General features: G+C 39.4%; 1 protein-coding gene across 4 annotated transcripts in view; it reads left to right on the top strand.

Moving 5' to 3' along the window:
- The window catches only part of Nckap5 (NCK-associated protein 5), an 892,836-nt gene that overhangs the window by 684,577 nt on the left and 187,816 nt on the right, over positions 1-20,443 (top strand). For all 4 annotated transcript variants that reach the window (XM_005390736.2, XM_013517461.1, XM_013517462.1 and 1 more), the window contains 2 exons: positions 4,263-4,301; positions 11,711-11,830. In XM_005390736.2, the coding sequence (XP_005390793.1) occupies positions 4,263-4,301; positions 11,711-11,830 (159 nt within the window). The remainder of the gene's footprint in view (positions 1-4,262; positions 4,302-11,710; positions 11,831-20,443) is intronic.

The raw sequence follows: 20,443 nt of genomic DNA, 5'->3' as shown, positions 1-20,443 counted from the left end.
TCAAACTAGGGCCTCATGCTTGCCAGGCGGGTGCTGTACCACTGAGCTACCTCCCTAGCCCTCTGCTTCCCACTTAACACTTAGGGAGTGTCTACTTTATATTGGGCCCTGCTCTCGGTGGTTTCTCTCCTTATCCCTATTGTCTCATGCATTCATCACAACTGGAGAGACAGACAGTTTCCCTCTTTTATGCATGAGGAAAGTCAGGTTTCTCCTCCTTTCTTGTGCATGACACCAACACGGTCTTTGAGCTCACGTCTGTCTTGCAATCCTGTCCCAATATTCTTTCTGTTTTCCCCCCACTGGCTCAGTATAGTAATCCAAGCCCAGAATCATAACAAATTTCTCCAAATCATGTTTTGGAAGGATGATTTTTGGCCAGGTTATTAAGTTACCTTGCTAAAGTCATCCACTTTGCATGATGAAATAGTGCATCAGGGCTTGAAAGAAAAGCAGGCAAACAGGACAAGAGCACAAGGCCTTGTGGGCTCCTCACACCCGTCAGCAACATCCCAAAGCTTCCTGCCCTCTACTCTGCACCCTGCACAGAGTCCTTGGCTGTCTTCTCAACATGATAAGGAATGGCTCATCTCTGAGTGTGCTGCTCCTTAGTGTGACTACTCCTACAGCCTCAGGGACATCTTGCAATCAAATAACAGACCCTTCAGCAACCCACCTTCTCCTCTCAGAGAAGTGCTTGAGGAGACCACTGCCCCAAAAGCCTGGGGAGGAAGCATTGAGTAAGTCTTGGATTGGCAGGAGATCAAGCAAGTATCAGAGGAGCTGGCTTATCTGACAGAATCCTTACTGAGAAGGCAGCAAACTATTAGGAGGTGTCCTCCTGTGTGTCTTGTCTCACCTGCAACCCAGCTCCACCTCCTTGGAGCAAAGTAGAGAGGTCTGCAGAGAACTGGGAGACGTTGTAATACAAGCCAGAGGCTTCCGGGCTATCGTCTTTGCTCTGTGTGTGTCTCAGATCCCTCTGGCACAGCCCAGCTGCTATTTTTCCTTTCTTTGGAGAGAAAGCTGGCAGGGGACACTGAAGGTTGTTTGTTCTCATTAACTGGCCCTGCTGGTGAGTGGGAATGCAACTATTTGCAACCCAAATGCTTAGGGCATATTGCTGGAACATTATAGGCAGGGGCCCATCCCAGGTATCGTCTTCTGAGTCTATTAGAGGTCGCAGACACAAGCTCCAAACAACTGTCCTATTGAAGCATTTGGGAAGCTTGGCTGTTAAAAGTAGTAGCAAAACCTAGGAAACTGTCTTTATAAAAGGTATGGAGAAAAGCATTTGTATAGCCTGCCTGCTCTTCAACAAAGAACCCGTGGGTCCTTCTGGGTAAGATAACCCCATGTCAGCAGGTAAAGAAATAATGTATTGGTGTAACTTTGTTCAATTTTCAGGTAGAGCAAACAATTGTCCAAAGTACACGCCCGAAGGAACTATGTCAGATATAGAGTCTGCAGGCCTATAGGGCAAGCGCTTGGATTGCAAAGATATAACACATTTCCTCCTGTGGGCTGTTACAGTTAGGATATTACTCTATGTCTCCTATTAAATCATGGCTAGAGCTATTTTATGTGACCACTGTTACATAGAATGGCTTAAGTGAGCTACCAGTTTGGAGGAAGAAAAGAAAATATTGATATTAGGCAGTTTTATGAGAGTATAAATCAAATCCAAAGTTTGAGATAAAAAAAGTAAATTATTTATGGTATGAATTAACTTTGGTGCATTTTTCCTGATTTAACCTGCATGGATACTTCAATTCTTCTGTTTTATTAGCCTGCAATAAAATAGATGATGTATTGTTTGACTTTAAATTCTCTGCTACTTATGAATTGGAATGAAATGTTTAAGAAAGTTTGTGTGGGTTGAATCACTTTTCACTGTTGTGATCAATATAAATAAAGAGTTAAAAATAAAGTTCCATTTAATGAAAGTATGGTTTATTCTTATATATGATAGCTTCTAGGTATGCTTCTTGAAGTTTAACTTCACTGAAAAAATACCTACAAATATCTTTTTTTCTCCAAAACTGTATTTAGTTTTAGGAAAAGGCCTTTCTTTTTTACTTAACATCAACAAGGTAAAGTTAGAAAGTTTCTGATGGGGAATAATTCCTTTTAAACTAATAAGTGATGGATAATCTAATACTAGTCATTTACTGCTTATGGTATGAATGCCTTCTAACCAAAAATTGATGACAGCCTGTGTTTTAATTTTGTCTGAAACTTATTGGTAGCCAACTGTTATCAAGGATGTGCTATTTTGTCAATATTGAGCCAAGAAACAATTAAGCTCATGAAAACATTCTTACTATAATCTGTTCCACTATACTAAACAGGGAAACAAGCACAAATAGTTTCATGGCACCAAAAATAAATTTGTCACAAAAACAAAAAGAAGATGTAAGTCCCGCAATTTTGGATTGAATTTGAGAAATGCCACAGTAGTCACATGTATATCACGTTATGTTATAATTGTGTGATTACAATCCCTAGCCTGCAACCAGTTACCAGATATTATCAAATCCCAGTCATTTTACATGCCAAATAGATTTGTAGAAAGTTTATAATGAATAAATAAAAAAAGAAAGCACAAGAAGTACCTTCTATCATGATAGTTATATATTCTGGCTCAATCTAAGTGAAGAACATCACTTAATTAACTTTCCAACCTAAGATTTATGAACAGTAGCCATGTAGCTACATAGCTTCAAGGTTGTGATGATGCTTAAATTTCTCTCTATATGTATTTATATATCTATAACTGTATCATTTATGTATTCGAGGAACCTCAGTACTGAGCTTAATTCATTCCACAATGCTGGGGAAGCTGACCAAATTTGTGTTTGTCGAGAAAAGGTGGCCATGATCATGTTCCACACCTGATGTGAAGTTCCCAAATGGAAGCAAAATTTTGCTGAATGATTCTGTTTGTGAAATGAATTGTTTGCAAACAAAAGTGTTCATGAGCCAAGGTATCAATATATATAATATATGTGGAAATATACATAGAAATGATGAATAGTTATGTGGAGAAAATGCAGGTACATTATTGCCACTGACACGTTATTGGTATTGGTGGACTTTAACTTGAGTAGCATCACAGGCCCTCTCTTAAACCAGTCCCTGCAAAGTAATGGAAAGGCAAGATTAGTATAGATTAACCAAGATTCACATCCTTGGGCTGAGGAAGAGCCCAGCTTTCCCTGTGTCCTAAGTTGCCTAGTGCCTGAAGGAAACAAGAGCTCTGTTAATACATTAGAAAGAATTAATTTTCGTTGTATATTGGAAAAAACTCAAAATAATAGCTTGTTACTATTTTTTTCTGTACATAAAAGTTCACAGATAAATAGTTCAGTCCAATGACACCATCAGAATCAGGCTTGTCTATTCTTCTGCCTAAATATCCACAATATTTAAGTTCTGTTGTCAAGGTAGCTACTGAAGCTCCAGCCATCACTTCATGCCCCATATAAGAAAAGGAAGGAGATGGAAAACAAGCCCCCTTCTTGGTAGAGACTTCTTGCAAGCCCAAGAAATTAGTCCACTTCTACCTTATTAGCTAGAACTTTGTTACATGGAGACAAATAGCTACACGGGAGACTACAAAGTACACTTGAATGCATTCAGCCAAAAAAATTATGATTGTTACTGAGGAAGAAAGGACCAGTAGATGTTAGAGTATAGAGCTGCCAGACTGTTCTGCAGGTGGCAGCCACAAGGGGATGGCATAAGTGAAAACGGAGGAGAGAAGCAAGGAAAACAGAAAACTTGTGTTGTCCTTAGTCTCAACCATTCAACTTTATTGCAAGTAATTTTCAGCAGTGAAATGGCCACAAAGAACGAGGAAGGAGAGGCAAAGGACATTGTAAATCAGCAAAGTATTGTACCTGTGTACAGATAATTAGGATCGTGTTTTGCACTGCATCGTTTTTTAGCCTACTTGGAGCACTTTACATATGAAAGGGTATTATTTTTCCAAATATGGAAATGTGAAAGTCAAGGTATGAATGATCTTTCCAGCTGAACCATCTTAATTAGCAACAAGGACACCTTTGGAAATAGCAAAGTATTACCTCCAAGGATAGGCTTATTATGGAAAGAGTGAGATTTTCTCAAAGTAGAGGAAAAAACAAAATGAGGAGCTAATTAGCCACAGAAAGCTCTGTGAAATTTATTGGTAAATTAGAGTTTATATGTATAAAGTCTTATTCTTATAAATGGCAACTTTCTTTCCTTATTTTTTAAAGGTAGCCAATCAAGTTGTTCAAGCTCTGCTCACTCAAAAGGTAGGTCACCTTTTACCTTTATTCTTTCCAAAGTACTTATGCGAATAGACAACAATTCACATTGTTGAACTACAAAATTATGATTGATGGATGCAATACTTTCCTATTTATTCACTTAGGCTAAAACCACGTGTGTCTGATTTGGTATATGAGGTAGCAACAATGAATGTCCAATAGAATTGTAAAATTTAGACTCTTGGTAAAGTAATAGAAAGCCCTTTAAAAATGAAAACTCTCCATGTATCCAAATGAGTAAGAGACCCGTCATTTTTATTTAGTGAATACAGCCTTTAAAATGTTGGTGGGCTCTTCTGATGCATATGAAATGAATGTCATCTTGGGGACAGCATTAAAAGAACCCTAAAATTCAGCAGGAGCACTTATGAGATTAAGGAAGGGATTTCATTTCTCTGTGTCTTAATTTCTTTTCTGAAATTAAGTAGGAGTAACACTTCCCAACCCACAGCATTGTTGTGGGTCTACAAAAGGGGACACCTAGAGCATTTCCATTAGGAGTCAGTTTGTGTTAAATAGCAAATCAATGGTAGAAGCTATGCATGAAATTTCTGTACCTTCTTTCTTTGCTACCTCCCCATTCTGCCTGCTGACAATGTAAGACCGTGTTACTGGGCAGAGTGGGTAAAGTTATGTCACTATTTGATTACATTTGCCTACTTTGGTGAACTTATTGAATGTGTCTTATATTTTGCAATAATACCTCTCAGAGGCTGAACTGTAGGCCCATCAGATTTTGTTTCTCCTAATTTCTCTTTCTGTGAAATGCTGGCTTCCTCTCCAAGAGGAAATCTCAGATCACGTGCAATGTTCAGGAGGATGTAACTAACGAGAGCAAATTTTGCACCATCTTGAATTTTTTATTTGAAAAGAATTTTATTAGCGCTTGACTGCTTCTACTGGAAATACTTAAAATTATTTTAATATATGCTGTACAGATATTGTAATAACATTTTTGCTAGGCTTCTTTCCTACTACTTCTGTCAAAATGTCATGTCTCTTTCTACAAATAATTTTAACTGCTTCAGGTTTTACCCTAACAATGCATAAATAAAGAGATTTAGGTACACTTATGTAGAGTTAGACTTAGGTTCCATTGTAATAGGCAAAACAGTGGAGGCTTAAATACTCTAAGACATTATAGCTTTCTCAGACCCAAATTTACAGGTCATAAGTAGAAGACAGATGTGGTAGCTATATGTCAGTAGGGTCCATGGCTTCTTTAAGGTCTTCTTATAGTCCCAATGAGGTGCTCTTTCTCCACTCATCTTACCCACATTCTAACTGTCAGAAAAAAAGAAAACAAAACAACAAGCAACAACAACCAAATGAAGGTAAAGCATAAGGAGAGTAAAGAGCATGTTCTGCTGTCTTTTAAGGAGGACTGCTAGGTCCTCACTTACATTTCCTTCAAGAATGCTCAGCTACACAGCCACACCTGTGGAAGCTGGTAAAAAAAAAAAAGTCTTTATTTTGAATATGGGCCCAGCTGAAAATTGATTGTCGTATTATTATGAACAAAGTGAAATTAAAATATAAGAGAGTAACTCACAACTTCTCCCATAGTATATTTGAATGCCTTCTCTCTCTTTCAAAGGCTTTAATTTCCCAGTTATTTTCTTCCCAGTGGAAACTGCTTATTTTCTTATAAAACTACGGGTGGAAAAGAGCTGATAACAGCTCTCTGTGCAACTGATGAAACACTTCTTCTGCCTGTGTCTTTAATTGTGCCTCAGGAAAGCGACAGAGGAGTCATTTAGTACAATGAAAAGGAAAACAGGATTCTTTGAGTCAGCCACAAAAAAAGCCACCCCACTCCAAGTAGGAGCTAGTAAACAGGTAAATCTACTTTTGTACATTTAAGCAGTATGACAGAAAGACATGCTACTGTGAGACAGGGTACCGCAGGCACCCCAGAAGGTGGAGAGATATACTGGTGGCTTTCAGAGGTTCCAAAAGATTCACATTCTGGCAAACTGAGTGCCTCCTGGTGTTTATAGGGACTGTAAAATTGCTGCAAAAAGGCAAGAAATTCTTTTTAATTGAGATCACAATATGGAAAATAAAAGGTACCCAAATGCAGATGAGAAAATTAATTCTAAAGAGGGAGGCAGTTGGACAGAGTAAAAGCCAAAATTTTCAATGATTTATCCAAGTCATACATAAACAAAACTTCTTGATGTGAAATTCTAGGTGAACGCTTCAGCTTTCAAATGTATCATTTCTTTTGACACAATGGCAATCTGGCTTGCCTTTAGCTCTTTGGTAGACAACACAAAACCATTTTTGTGGCATGTTATGAATTGGTCCAAACTGTCATCCTGAAGTAAGAATCTACCAATACTGATTGAGAAAAAACAACTTCATTTCCACACACTTATCATTTCCTGTTATGTGAATATATACTGTCCTGCTCAAGTAATTTAACTTATTGTCAAAGCTTCTGAATTTAATTAAAAGATCTAACTGTACTCTTTTCAATCAGTAATGCTAAAGTGACATTGTGAAAGCCGCCTCCAAATCATAGGCTCACATTTACAAATACAGGTAAAATCAATAAGGCTAAACTCATGTTTTGTGTGAAAATACTGTATCATCATTAAACCCATTGTATTCTCAAAATGTCACTTTCCTAGCATCTCCAATGGTTTTGCCATTAACACCAAACTTGGAATAAAAGCACTTTTCCTGCACTTAAATTTCCTCCAAATCAACATGTTCAGCCTTGTCTGCATGTCAGTACAGCAACCAGACTTTTATATGTCTTGTTTTCCTTCACCGAGAAGGAATTGAGCTGATGTAGGATAGAATCCAACAGTACAATCATTTGGATAAAAACAGCACAATTTTGTAGCTGGAAAGAATTTCAAACTCCTACATATTTCCCTTGTAGGAGAGGCAGTTGGACCATCTGTGTCCACTTCTGTAGCAATGGTCTGTGTAGAATCTGGCTCCTGAAGGGGTTTTGTTTATATTTACTGGGCATTGACAAGCAGTCACTCCCCCACATTCAGCACTTGAAATGCACTCATTTTATCCTTGTTTTAACCCTGTAAGGTGGGAATAAGAACATAATTTTCCATTTATTCCTGTTGCTGGGAAGCGGCAGAGCCCACACACACTTTTACCACCTTCTCCAATCTTCCTTCACAATCCCACTCAATCACTTACAGTTTTTTTCTGCTGCGTATCTATGGAGCAGAAAGTGATTCAGTGGAAATCACAGGGATTGAAACCCAACAGTTAGTTCTGCTTGCAGACAATAGAAGAAAGAGCAAGACAGCCAATAGACTTTTTCACACTTTCAGAAACATTGCTGGCCCTCTCCAGCAAGAACATTCAGGCTCTGATGTGTTTGCAGTTAAACTGTAACAGTGCAGTCAAGGTTTCTCAATGCTGATCTTCTCTGGGACCCTAGACTTTCACCATGGCTAGGAAATTTGTATGTGTGTGATCCTGAGAGTGTTGGCTAATTTTGGTAAGGCTTCGATTCACTGTAATCCCAGAAACTTTCCAGCCATTGCTCAGATTAAAAATGGCTTAAAATATGAAGATCTTCAGGATGAACACTTGCAGGATCCAGTCTGCCACAGGACTCGCTACTTCCTCAGTAGGATCCTGATTCAGTCCTAAGTGTGTGTCCCTTTGTGTGCGTGGTCGGTATTTGATGTTGAGGCCATTGGTTAGACTGAGAAGTGACCGGCCTTTCCCAGAAAGGATGTTTCTTTTTAAGGAAGTCTCAGTATCCTTTGTAGATGTTACGACAACAGGCTGGTAAGTGTGGCAGCCACTAAGTTTGAGAGAACTAACTAGGTGATACTCGACCCACTCTTGATGAAGCAGGTGAAATGGCTTGAAAAAACCAGTTCTACACATTGGCTTAGTTTACAAATGAGGAAACTGAGGCCTCTTTAGGGAAATTCACTTGATCAAGGTCATGTGGGTAAAAAGGATCAGAACACAGACCCTCTACCTACAGTCTGTTATATTCCCATGATGGACACTGCCTCTGAATTAAATATACTGTTACCATATTTTCAGATGATAAAGTCAGATTTGAATAGTCTTCAACAGGACTCCAGTAATAATGTCAACACATGTCCTGCTTTGAACCAATCAGCATTTTCTTAAACTGAATTTAGTGTTAGAGCTGGTACTGGTTTTGCTTTTTACAAGCATGAAATACCTGTATTCCCACAGGAATTATATATCAGTAGGTCCAGAATCCTCTTAAGCTCAGGGACAGTTTACCTGGGTTCCAATGTATGCCACCCCTGGGGAAATTATTGTTTGAGATCAAGAGGTAGATGGCCGGGCTCAGTATACTTCCCTTTTGGTAGTGATACATTAGTTTCTGACTCAGTTCCATAGTGACTTGTACATTGCAAGGGTAATAAATCTGGCTGTTTTCCTAAACCCGAAGCCCATTGTACTTTCTTGAAAGTGGTCAAATCTTTGACATGATTTCCCCATGGAAAAATTAAACACCATTTTCCCTTTTTATAGCAGAAGACACAACCTTGTATTTTCAGTTAGGTTCATCTCTTGAGGCCCAAGACAGGGAGTTAGGGAGTCAGAGAAAAAAAATGGTTATGAGAGAGAACGGATGATCCAGCCTCTGCCTCAGGCCATGACCTCAGACTGTGGCATCTAAACGAGAAAATTATTTCATTTCTACAGCTTTATTGGGGAGGCTATTCTAGGTCTGGCCCCTGTAACTCACGGAATCAGGATAGTTGCTCTGGTACCCAGCCTCAGTATTTCATCTGCTCCTTTATGTTGGTGGGTTCCTATTGTGAGCACAGAGGAAGCAAAGACAGCCAGCTGCCACCTCTTTCCAGCCATGATAGCAGCAGTCAGAGTTGTTTTGCTCTCTGAGTCCACTCTAATTGTGTTTGTGTGGACACGTGGGCACACATGAGTTGGAAAATATCTGGCATCAGTGGCTGCCCACTGCTTGAGTGAACATATAGGCAATTCTGGACTGTCCACAAGTTTCAGACCAGCTGGCTGAGCCCATAGTGATGGGCAGATAGCTCTAGAGTTGCTATGTTGTGTTCCTGCTCGTGAGCTGTTACCATGCCTAAGTAATGATACTGATCATGGACTGTTTACACTTTGTTTTATTATTTTAACCATGTGAAGAACTCTTTAAAGTTTTCCTTGGTTTTGCTCCTTAAAATTGTGAGTGCTGTTACTTTCAGCTCCCCCTTTTCCTTGCAAATCCAGCCCTGTATGTTTCTATTTCCATGCCTTCTACCTGAGGGTCATGTGTTTTTCCAACCAATAGATACTATTATCTACCTCACAGTCAAGTGTTATTAATTACTTAATTAGTAGTAGTAAAAACAATTAGTGTTTGGGAACAGAGAGTGTTATTCACATGCTAAGAGCAAAAATTAGCATAAGTGAGAGGAAGGCAGATATTGAATTCTAAAGAAAGCAAATTTACCCTTTCAATTTGTGTAAGGACTAGACCCCAGGATGGCCTCTGCCAGATGGATAAGAGCAAATGCACACTCCTGCTTCCATCCGTCTGAGTGTTGTTCCCAGGGTCTCACTCCAAACATGGCATTCTTTTGCCCCACCCTGCACTGCAGGCCACAGATCAGTGGAAAACACCCTAGGCATGAGCATCTCCCATTTAACTAAAACAGGGGAGGAAGGGGTAGACCGTGCAGTGAGCCATACCATGGCTTGTTTCTTTGCCCCATTTAAAAAGAGTGAATGCTACCTTCAGGATATAGTAGCACATATTCCCCCATAACCTAGCAGCTAGACCTTTCTAGCTTCCCAGGAGCCTGATTCAAGGTTAGGACACAAACACACTTGCCTCTGTGACTATCATCTAGGTGCTTGGTGTCAGAGTTATTGTTGGTGCTCTCTCTAGCTTACAAGACTTAAATAAAGCCTACAGCTGCCCCGTGTCAAAATATAAAGTTCCACAAAACAAAAGTGTTGAGAAATGGGAACTTTTCATGATGCCAATCACTAGAGAATAAAATTTGTCTTCATCAGCCCTTCTAGCAAAATAATTGCAGGTCTATATTAAACTCCTACTCTATGTGGTACAGTGCCAAATGATGGAATGAAAAGAATGTAAGAACTGTATGTTTCTGTGGTTGCTTATGTTGAAATCTTCCCGTGCCAGACTGTAGAAAGATGTGAAAAGTTAAAGCCAAGGAACAAATAATGAAATCCATACACAGTAGGGTATGCTAAACATTGCAGAGGAGGCATTGAGGACTCAGTGGAGGTGGGGAAAGGGCCAGGGAAGGTGGCAGCATGGTAATAAAAGTTTGAATTGGGCTTCAGCTATTCGGCCGGGCATGGTCTGTAAAAGGCGGTGGGTAAGAAGGGGAAAGTGGTGGTGGCAGAGGACAGAGGCCAGCAGAAATGCAGAGCTTTCACAAACAACAAGCATCCCTTAGTTCCCAGTACTGTGAGAGCAGAATATATTTTTAAGACATTGGGAAATAGTAAAAGACAAAATTTTGAAATGTAGAAAAGGATCAACTTCTGCAAAACCTTTAGTTGAGGCCTTATTCTACCAGAGCAAAGAGGATGGAGATATTTAAATATCACACTTATCTTTATCATTAGCTGGAAAGCGGGTAACGTGGGCTTCTAGGAAATCCTCAAGCTGCAAGGTATCAGCTCTGAAGAAAAGTCTGTCTGTGACTGAATCATTCAAAGGAGCTGCTCCAGGCCTCAAATATCAGCCTCAATACCACAAAGCAAACAAAATCCTCATTGCAAAAGGCTGCTGAGCTGGGCATCTATCCTTTCCTGGCATGTAGACTGAAACACCCTAGGAGATACAGAAATCCACTGGCTCAGAGGACGGGCGAGTTACAAGTGGCCTTTTAAAAACCTTCACTTCATTTACCCTTTTCTTACTAAATGCATCGCTGACTCTATTAGCCATAGTGCCGAGAATCTCAACTCGTTTCCACAAATGAAATCGAAAGACTCCATCAAAAGCGATCGTTTCTTTAGTTCATCAAACCTCTATTCATTGCAAAGACATTGTTGTCCTTGTGGTTTGTACTTTATGATTGCTTTTATGAAGACAGTGAAAAAGCAAAATATATAGGTAGAAACTTAAATTGACTTTATATCACTAAGATTTACTGTCTTCAAAAATAGCATGCTACATTAATGCATTTCTGATTTCAAGGTGCTTTTTTTTTAAATTGGTCTTCCCTGCACATAATAATTCTACCAGACAATGGTCTGTGGAAGAAAATATTTGTGATTTATTTCTGGGGCCTTTGAAAAATAAAAATACTATTTTTTACTAATGTATCTGAAACGTATATAAAATATGGTTATAATATGCAAAGATGTCTTTTAGTTATAGATGTTTTTCCCTTTCAATGTGCCTGTTTTAGGATCTAAGGGAGGAATGTGTAAAGTTGAAAACAAGAGTGTTTGATTTGGAACAACAGAACCGAACACTAAGTATCCTATTCCAACAGCGAGTCAGACCAACTTCTGATCTGCTCCTCCAGGTATGTGTTTATGTGGAAAAGAATCTTTACTGATAAAATGCTATTAACAGGAAGTAACTTAAATTCAAAACTTGTCAGCACCTCTAGGGACAAGGCATATGGTATCAAAATCCCAATTCTTTCCCATCTCCGGAGATGTCATTAAAATTGAATTTCTTCTAAATTCTTCACTTTTTTAAAGTTACGTACAGGTAAAGCAATGCTAATAAAGAATACACAGGCAAAAGAACAATCAGAGGGTGTTCTTCAGTAAGATAAGGGGAAACCAGGAGTGGAGTTAGGAAATGACTGTTTTGGGGACCAGTATTAGTAACTGTGCATTCCATGATAAGTGATGAAGACTTCTGTGTAATGCCAAAGCATATTATTTTTTTACTTCAGATTCTCTAGAATTTGAAATACACCTTGGATGTGTTTTTCTTCCATATCTCTCTCTATTGCAGAGTTCCTGGATTCTGTGTCAGTATTTTACAGATCCTCTTTTTCTAGAATGCTCTCGCTGTACTCTTACTTCATTTGCTTCTGTAACACGGAACACGGTGGAAAGCCAAACCATTAGCATCATTTTAAAGCTGTCCCTGACAAAGCACTAGAGAATAGTATCACAGCAGGGAAGCCCAGGAATTGGGAGAGAGAGCTGCAGGGCTGACCTTTGCTGTTTCTTATCTTTTTGATCTCATTAATGTGCCCATTTGCTCCTACAAGATCCCAAGAGCTTTGCTCAGAGCTTTCAGGGCTAAGCTGTCACAGGGCACATTGAGGTTTTAGGGGGCAGTATCAGCATACAAAGGGTAACCCACAGCTGCTTGGTCTAATTGGCTGACAGGAAGGTCCTCCAACCTCTGATCATCTAGATCTTACTGTCCAGCACTAGAACCATGAGCTATGTAGGGCTCTTTGAGTTTCTCCTTTCAAATTTTTCATTAAGTTAAAACTAAGTTCTTAAATCCAACTAGCTACATTACAAATATTCAGAAGCCCCATGTGGCCAGCAGCTACTACATTGGACAGTACAAAAATAGAACATTTCCAACATCGTACAAAGCTCTGCTGGACGGTATTGTTCCAAATGGCTGAGACTGTGTTGCCAATTTACCCTCTGAATCTGAGCCTCAACATCTTAGGACTCCTCAGAGATATAATGGGAAATTGCAATTCATTTCAGAGAAAGATGTTTGGTAAAACTGAGCATCAAAATGTAATTTGCCCCCCAAATTAAAATAAAACAGCTCTCTGAATTACAAAATAGATCTCATCTCTTAAATTAATTTCCTCTCTGCTTTATCTGGTGGAGTATAATTCATAATTTATAACTCAAAAATTGTGGTAGGGGAAAGAAGGAAGTCATTTATCTCTATTCTGTTTCCTGGCCCCAAACACAATAAATGTTTGTCATAGGGGATCTTGGTTTATAAAAAGTCGTGTTTGTTGTGCAATCTCATAATCAAGATCCAATATTAAAATTACTTTTAACAGCTGTTGCATGTTTATGAGTTTTTCTGTTTTTCCTGTTTTAACTTGAAGCTTCTCTGGAACAATGTTTGAGGCACTACATTCCCTGTTTATGAATCATGATAGGTTTTTTTGCATAGTAAACACATGTGCTGCAGATATTTAAGCTTATTCATGGGTTGTTAAATTTCTTAAATCCATGTTCGAGAGATAGGGGATGTGTATGTTAGCAACAGAACTCAGTATTTATTCATTGCATGTTTTCAGTCAATAAACTTTATATTCATCTGCAAATAATTTTCACTAGAATTAGGAGCCATTCTAATTTAAATAGCATTTATCAAAGCTAGGCTGTTAATAGTTCTGTGAAAAAGAATGAATAGAGAGTTGAGGCCTGCCCTCTAATGTCTCAGAGCTCGCCTCACAGAGAGGAAATTACTGGGTTTTACTTGGTTTGTTAATTATGCCACTCATAGATTTTCATCTTTAGGAGGCTCTATTGGTTTAACTGAGAAAGAAAGACATACCTTGGAGCTAAAAGAAAACCATTCTGAGCTTGCTTCACAGCTCTGGATATTCAGTAGTTACTTTTTGAATGGAATAATGAGAAAATGATAAATGTAGTATTCTAGAAATTGGTGCGTTATTTTTGTTAGTTTGCATAAACCCAAGAGAGCTTTGTGCCCTTTGTGCCGTCTTCTAAAGTTGTCCTTTTCCATGGACGCTGGAGCACTCGGCAGCTGCAGAGGCTCGGCCCATGCAGCGGGGAGGTGAGCTACAGCAAATTCACCATTCTGCCTCTTGGCCAAATATTATGGACCCTGCAGCAGCTGCCCATGGACTTCTTACTCAGCCCTGGAGATTTCTGGGCATTTCTTTATGCTGTAGAAAACTGGATTAGTGCTTATCTTCTGAGTACTGGCCAGTGATTCTCTACAATCTGAAGTAGCCACCTGATGATGAATATAGAACTATTTTTGAGCTCATTGTTATTTTGGTAGATAAACTGTAAACAGCATACAAAACATAACTTATAAGTAACAGTCCACTTTCTACCCCCAAATAGGGAACAGTTGGTTACATAGATGTCGCTTCACAAAACTTTGAATAGGAAAAACAAAAGGGGGTAGCTCTAAGGATTAGCTGATAGATTATAGTAATTTATAGAGAGTCAAGTGAGCTGGCACAGTGTTGCACACCTGTTGTCCCAGCCCCTGGGAGGCTGAGGCAAGAAGATCTCTGAACCCAGGAGTCTGAGACCAGCTTGGGCTTGATAAGGAGATCTCATGTCAAAAACGAAACAAGAACAAAGGGAGCCAGGTCCTTGATGGGGGATGGGAAGGAGGCTTAACCTTGAGATTGACAATAAACCTTTCTATTGATTCCAGTTTCTAAAATGATGTCTCTGGGAGAATGGGTGATAACAAATCAGACCAAGGACTTTCCTCTAAGATCAGCAATTTGAACTAAATTTTTTAAAAAATCTAGAAACCAGTATAGCAAATAAAATCCTAAAGTAGCCTTCATACAGGGACTGGAGTCCTTAACTGATCTGATCCAAACCTTCTTAGGCAGTGTAAGTAGTGCTAACCATTTCCTCCCATAAATCATACTGCACAGCAACTTCAACTTCATAAATGTTGACAACCAGAAAAGGTCTCTCTACTAAGTGTACTTATTTCTCTTACCAATTGGGTCGAACGCTTAGCAGGAATGAAGGATGTTTGTAACTCAGTTTGTTTATGAGGCGAATGCTTAAAATGGTAATTCTGTAATTTTAAAAATTAATAACACCATTTTATACCTACTATGTAAATCGATGAACTATCATGCAAAATGAAAATTGTTTCTCTAAAAGTGTTTCTAAAGCTTGTATAAAGGCAAGTAGCTAAAAACAAAACAATGTGATTACATTAAATATGGGTCTCTAACAGTAAGAAGAGTGTGAGAGCCTGTGGACTGTATGTATTAAATGTAGAGGAATTCTGCATGCAAACTGCTCCTTGAACAGTTTTAATGGAAAACACTAGTAATAAGATCTCTAGGGAAAAAGCAGCCTTGACCCTACCAGAAATATTACTGGACAAATGCATAGTACTGACTGTGTGACAATGCTGCTCTACCACACTTACTGCATTTTCCAATTTAATCTATTGCAATCCTGTGAGACACAACCAACCACTGCACTCATTTTACAAATGGGGACACAGACTAAGTGTCCTGGCACAGGGTAAGAATTAAATCTGAAAATCTAATAACATCACATCTGTCCCCTCCCCACTTCCCGACTTCCATTCAGTACTCCTTACGCAAGGAGCATGATATGCACGATGACCATTTTTTGGCTAATGGCTCTGACATTTTGATGAACTGTGATCAACTCAAATCAGAGGCTTCTGCAATACAATCACTATTGGCATTTATGCACTTCTAAAAGGTTCTTGGTTTGTGACATCTAAGATTTTACCCTCTCCCATGTTTTTGCCTTTGCCTTTTCTGCCTTTGAATACCTATGCTACTATCCTGATAGATTATTATTCTCATATTTTCGACCTGTAACAGTTTTTTTCTTTCTGATCTGACATTTCAAAAGGTCCTACTGCCCATATGCATGGGCCAAGATGGAAAGAAAAACATGTTATAAGGGAGATTATGCACATAAACAGTAGGGTGTCTGGCAGCTTAGAATTAAGGTGCAAATATATACTGTCACATCTTATTGTACTGATGTTGTCTTTTGTGCTAGTGATTTGCTTTATATTATTATATCAGATGAAAAGTGAAGGCATAAATTGCTGCAAATTTCTGAATTCTACTTGTTCCTCCATTTCTTTTTTTTGTCTTTCTTTCTTTTTCTAAACCTTTATTATCAGAGTGTAAATGTATACATAAGTCTGAGTTGGTGGGTTACCTCTCTCTCACTTCTCCACAGTTAACACATTCACTCTCTGAAATCCGGCCTACTGCTGTCACTTCTTCGGGCTCTCCAAGGTCATGCAGGTCCTCACTGAACTTTCCTTTTGCTGATGTTCATGTTAGACCTGGGATCTGCACCACATAAGTATACAGTCCATGGTCCTGTGTGGAATTAGGGGAACCTGGCCTCTCATGTCAGTGAAAGTCATCTAGTGCAATCCAAGGATCTTGCTAACTTTTCATTTGAACTCAGTCATAACTGCTTTGTGGACAAGACTTACACTAAATGTTGCTTTCCGCCTCCCACAGATATTGTCACTTTTCATAATACATAATCAGTCTGTACTTGTTGATGCCTTAAAACTTCATTGTATGCTTTTTCTGGAATTTAATTTTGAGGGAGGAAGTTATAGCCCCAATAAGATTTTAATCTTCTTGGTGAAAATTCATGCTTTTCTCTATACACTTGAGTGTGTTTTTGTGTCAACCCCCTGCACCCAAGTGCCTAATTCATATCTTAAATCATTTTATTTGGACAAGGGGCAATTTGCAAGCATTTATACTGTTTGCCATCTCAGTAGTTGCTGGTCTGCTGTAAACACCACACAAACTACCTGGAATGGAACATATAAGTGGGCAGCCAAAGCAGAGACACCTTTATCAAGATGTTTGGTCATTCAGAAAAATTGGAAAATGTTAGCCACGTTATATACTTTTCAGTGTATATGCTTTGCTTTCTAAAAAGTATACATATAATTGCCTTTTGAGTGTTTTCAAATGTGTAGGTATATAGTTGACATAAGATGAAAAGAAGCAGCAGCTATTAAGAGAGCATTGTAGTAACATAATGTAAGAGAGGGTTAAGGGAGTGAAGAGTATAGTAAAGTGATTCAGTGGTCCTGGAGTTTGTACAGTGGAAACTTTCCATTCTTATCCACCAGGGCCTCTCTTGAGCCACTACCTACAGAGTCAGGAAAACACACACAAGTTCAGAGCATCTGACTGGCTTTCCACACTGCTGGGACATAAGTTTGTTTTCAAAGTTCTGAAATTGATTAGCTCTGCCCCTTGGCTATTCCTGTGCCAGCTATGGAGGTGCCAGCAGCCCTGTCCTGCAAACTTGATATCTAATTTAGAAAGACCCTCAGGACATCAGAAATAGCACTGAGATTCTGCAGGGACAGTGAATAGCACGAAGACCCAGATGGTAGAATATCCACCAGCAGTGAATCTGCCATCCTGTGTCATCAGAGCACTTGGTGGCTTCTTTATGGGTATCGGTCAGACCTGAAAACATATGGAGAATGTGCAGCAGGGCTTCTGTCACACTACTAAGCACTGGAAATGATATTAATTTGTCAGAGGTACAGGAAATGGCCTCTCTGAGAGGTAAGGGATGTTTTTGAAAGATCACGTAATTCCTACAGAGCAAGGCTTTCTATGATGAGATGTCCCACACATGTTGGTTTGGGATCAAGTAAGAACAGCACAGAAGATGAAAAAGAATTTTCAGAGTCATAGCAAGAAGTAAATATTTATTTTACATGCTATGTCCACAGCCCTCTATAGACTCACTTCCCTCTGTGTAGCTTTACTTTTCTTTGTTTCCCAACACAAATTCTTTGCTCCAGAAAAGCAGAAATACTTTCACTCCACAGAGCATGACATAGATTTTCTTTCAGCTGTTCTATTTTGTATGTTATATTAGGCAGATTTCCTTTTGCTGGGACTCAATACCTATCACCCACAAAGTAAAGGAGGAGAAGCTAAATTAACTCATGTTTTCTCAGAGGATTCAGTCTATGGTCCACAGGCTCCAAGGTAGGCACATGGTGATAGAAGGGCATGTCAGGGTAGAGCTGCTTAGTTTATGATTGCCAGGAAGCAGAACAAGGAAATAATGCTAAAAAGGAAGGGGTGAGGATCCAAATATAGTACTCGAGTTTATGGCTCTGTATCCACACAGACATCCAGAAATATGCTTTACCAATGTCCTGGGCAGCTCCTAAGCCAATCAAATTGGCACAATCAGCCTTAACTGTCACATCCTACCCTATGTCAACTTGATATCCAAATGTATCTCCTTAAACCATACTTAATTCCTAAATAAACCCAAGGTCATAATTCCACCTACCATGACACAACTAACCAGCCTACAACTGAAAATAAAATAATCCCTTCCCTGAAGTCACAATGGTTCCTGCACTTTTAAAAAGTCGAAGTCAAATTCTTTTCTGAGACTCTAGGCCAAATCTTAGCTGTGAACCTCTATTTAAAAAAAAAAAAAGTTATACAATAGCACAAAGTAAACATTCCCATTCCAAAAAGGAGGAATGAGGATAGAGAAAAAGTCAGACAAAATTAAGGCCAAAATGGAGCAGAGCAAACACTAAGTCCTGTAGCTCCATATTTGGCACATAAGATGCATGATGTTCAGATGTGAGTCCAGGGAGTTTGGGTGGCTTCTATGGCCTTGTTGGTAGCAGCTCAGATCATCTCTCTTTCTCTCAGACTGGCCACCAGTCTTGACCTATAGCTTTCCTTGCAGACATTCCATATTTCTGGCATCTTCAGACTTCCTAGCATCTTCACTGTGCCTTTAGCTTCATCCTCACAACTCCCCACACTGCCCTTTCACCCTGTCAGGGCCTCCTTACCTTGCCTTCCCAAGCCTTCCTTTGAAATCTGGGTGGAATCCTCCTTGATCTCACAACTGTTATATTCTGCATTTCAATAAAATCAGTGTCACATGGACAATACCAGGGTGTACTGCTGTCTCAAGCAGTATCTGCCCCCCTTGGAGTGTCTTTAGTGGTCTCTGAATACCTGGATGGCTGAGGACAGTAAAAGTTTGAGGAACCAATTTTGTAAGAGGTTCTTCTTGTCCAGGCATACTAGGAACTCTGTTTTCAAATGAAAGATTTATACTTTTGCACCCTTGAGCCTGTGATATGTAGTCTTGCTGATTTCTGATATGCCTTCAAGGTTTTTCCTTACCCCTGTAAAAAGTACTCTTTTTAAAATACTGCTAATCTCTTTAGCAGCCACCCTTCCTTTGGACCCTACTTCACCCATAGTTTCTTACAAGGCTAAAATTTAAGAGATTCGAACTTGTCTGCTCTGCTTTTCACCCCTATGAAATATATGCCTGGTTAAAAGCAGCAGAACCAATGCCATAGCCTAAATGCTGCTGCCTTTGAACTTCCTTTTACCAGATCAATGTGTCCACTGCTGTTATTCAGTCTCCCAGAAAGTATCAGCACATGGGCAAAATGTAGACAGATTGTTTTTCTTTGCCAAAGTATAATCCCATGGGCTCTAGTCCAACTGCCAGTAAAGAGTGTTTCCAAGTGAAACCCACTGAGCCTGGCCCTTACTCTTTACATTCCTACCAGCATTCTGGTCCTTTGTATTCTGGCCAAAATGACGCATCAAGTTCTACCTACAGCATTCTAGGCTTTGTCCAGCTTGATTCTCCAAATATCTCCCACAAGCCAGTTCCAAAGGCTCCTAAGATGCACTGTAAGGTATAATTACAGAAATGACCCCATTTTGTGGTACAGACTTCTGTATTAGTCAGATTTTCTGTTGCTAGACACAATATACAAACACCACTTGAAGAGAGGTTTAATCTGGCTCACATTCAAAGGGATTTGGTCCATGGTCAGCTCACTTCAAGACAAAAACCATCATGGCTGAAGGGTATATGTGTTGGTTACTTTTCTGTCATTGATGAGACAAAATATCCAATACCCAAAATTAAGGAAGGAAATGTTTATTTGGCTCACAGTTTGTAGAGATCTCGGTCCAAATGTGGGTGGCTCCAAGGCAGGGTGGCATGGCTGAGGGGCAACAGTTCATGTCAGTAGATGAAAGCAAAAACAACAAAAGCAGCAAAGGGGGAGAGCAAGCCTCTTTTCCTCCCTTATACTGTATGCAAACTATCAGCCCTTGGGGACTCTGGCCCCCTGCTGAGTCCCTTGGTTAAACTTCTAAATTTCTGAAGTTGACACATGTATCAACCATTACAGTGTGGTAGAGTGAGACAGTTTGAGAGAATGAGAGGAACAGTATCCCTGCCAAGAAGAAGTAGGAGATATATATAGGAGATATATATAGTCCCTAAGTCTCCCAAGGCACACCTAGAAATGTGTTCCACCAATCCCCTGGGCAGCTGCTAGGCCAATCAAATTGACACAGTTAAGCCTCATGGTCACACATATCATTTCTGTATCCACAATACTA

Source organism: Chinchilla lanigera, unplaced genomic scaffold (genome assembly GCF_000276665.1).
Source record: "Chinchilla lanigera isolate Chin_1 unplaced genomic scaffold, ChiLan1.0 scaffold00039, whole genome shotgun sequence".
NCBI classification, from domain to species: domain Eukaryota; kingdom Metazoa; phylum Chordata; class Mammalia; order Rodentia; family Chinchillidae; genus Chinchilla; species Chinchilla lanigera.
Note: the sequence above shows the minus strand (reverse complement) of the source record. Positions and strands in the feature narration are given on the sequence as shown.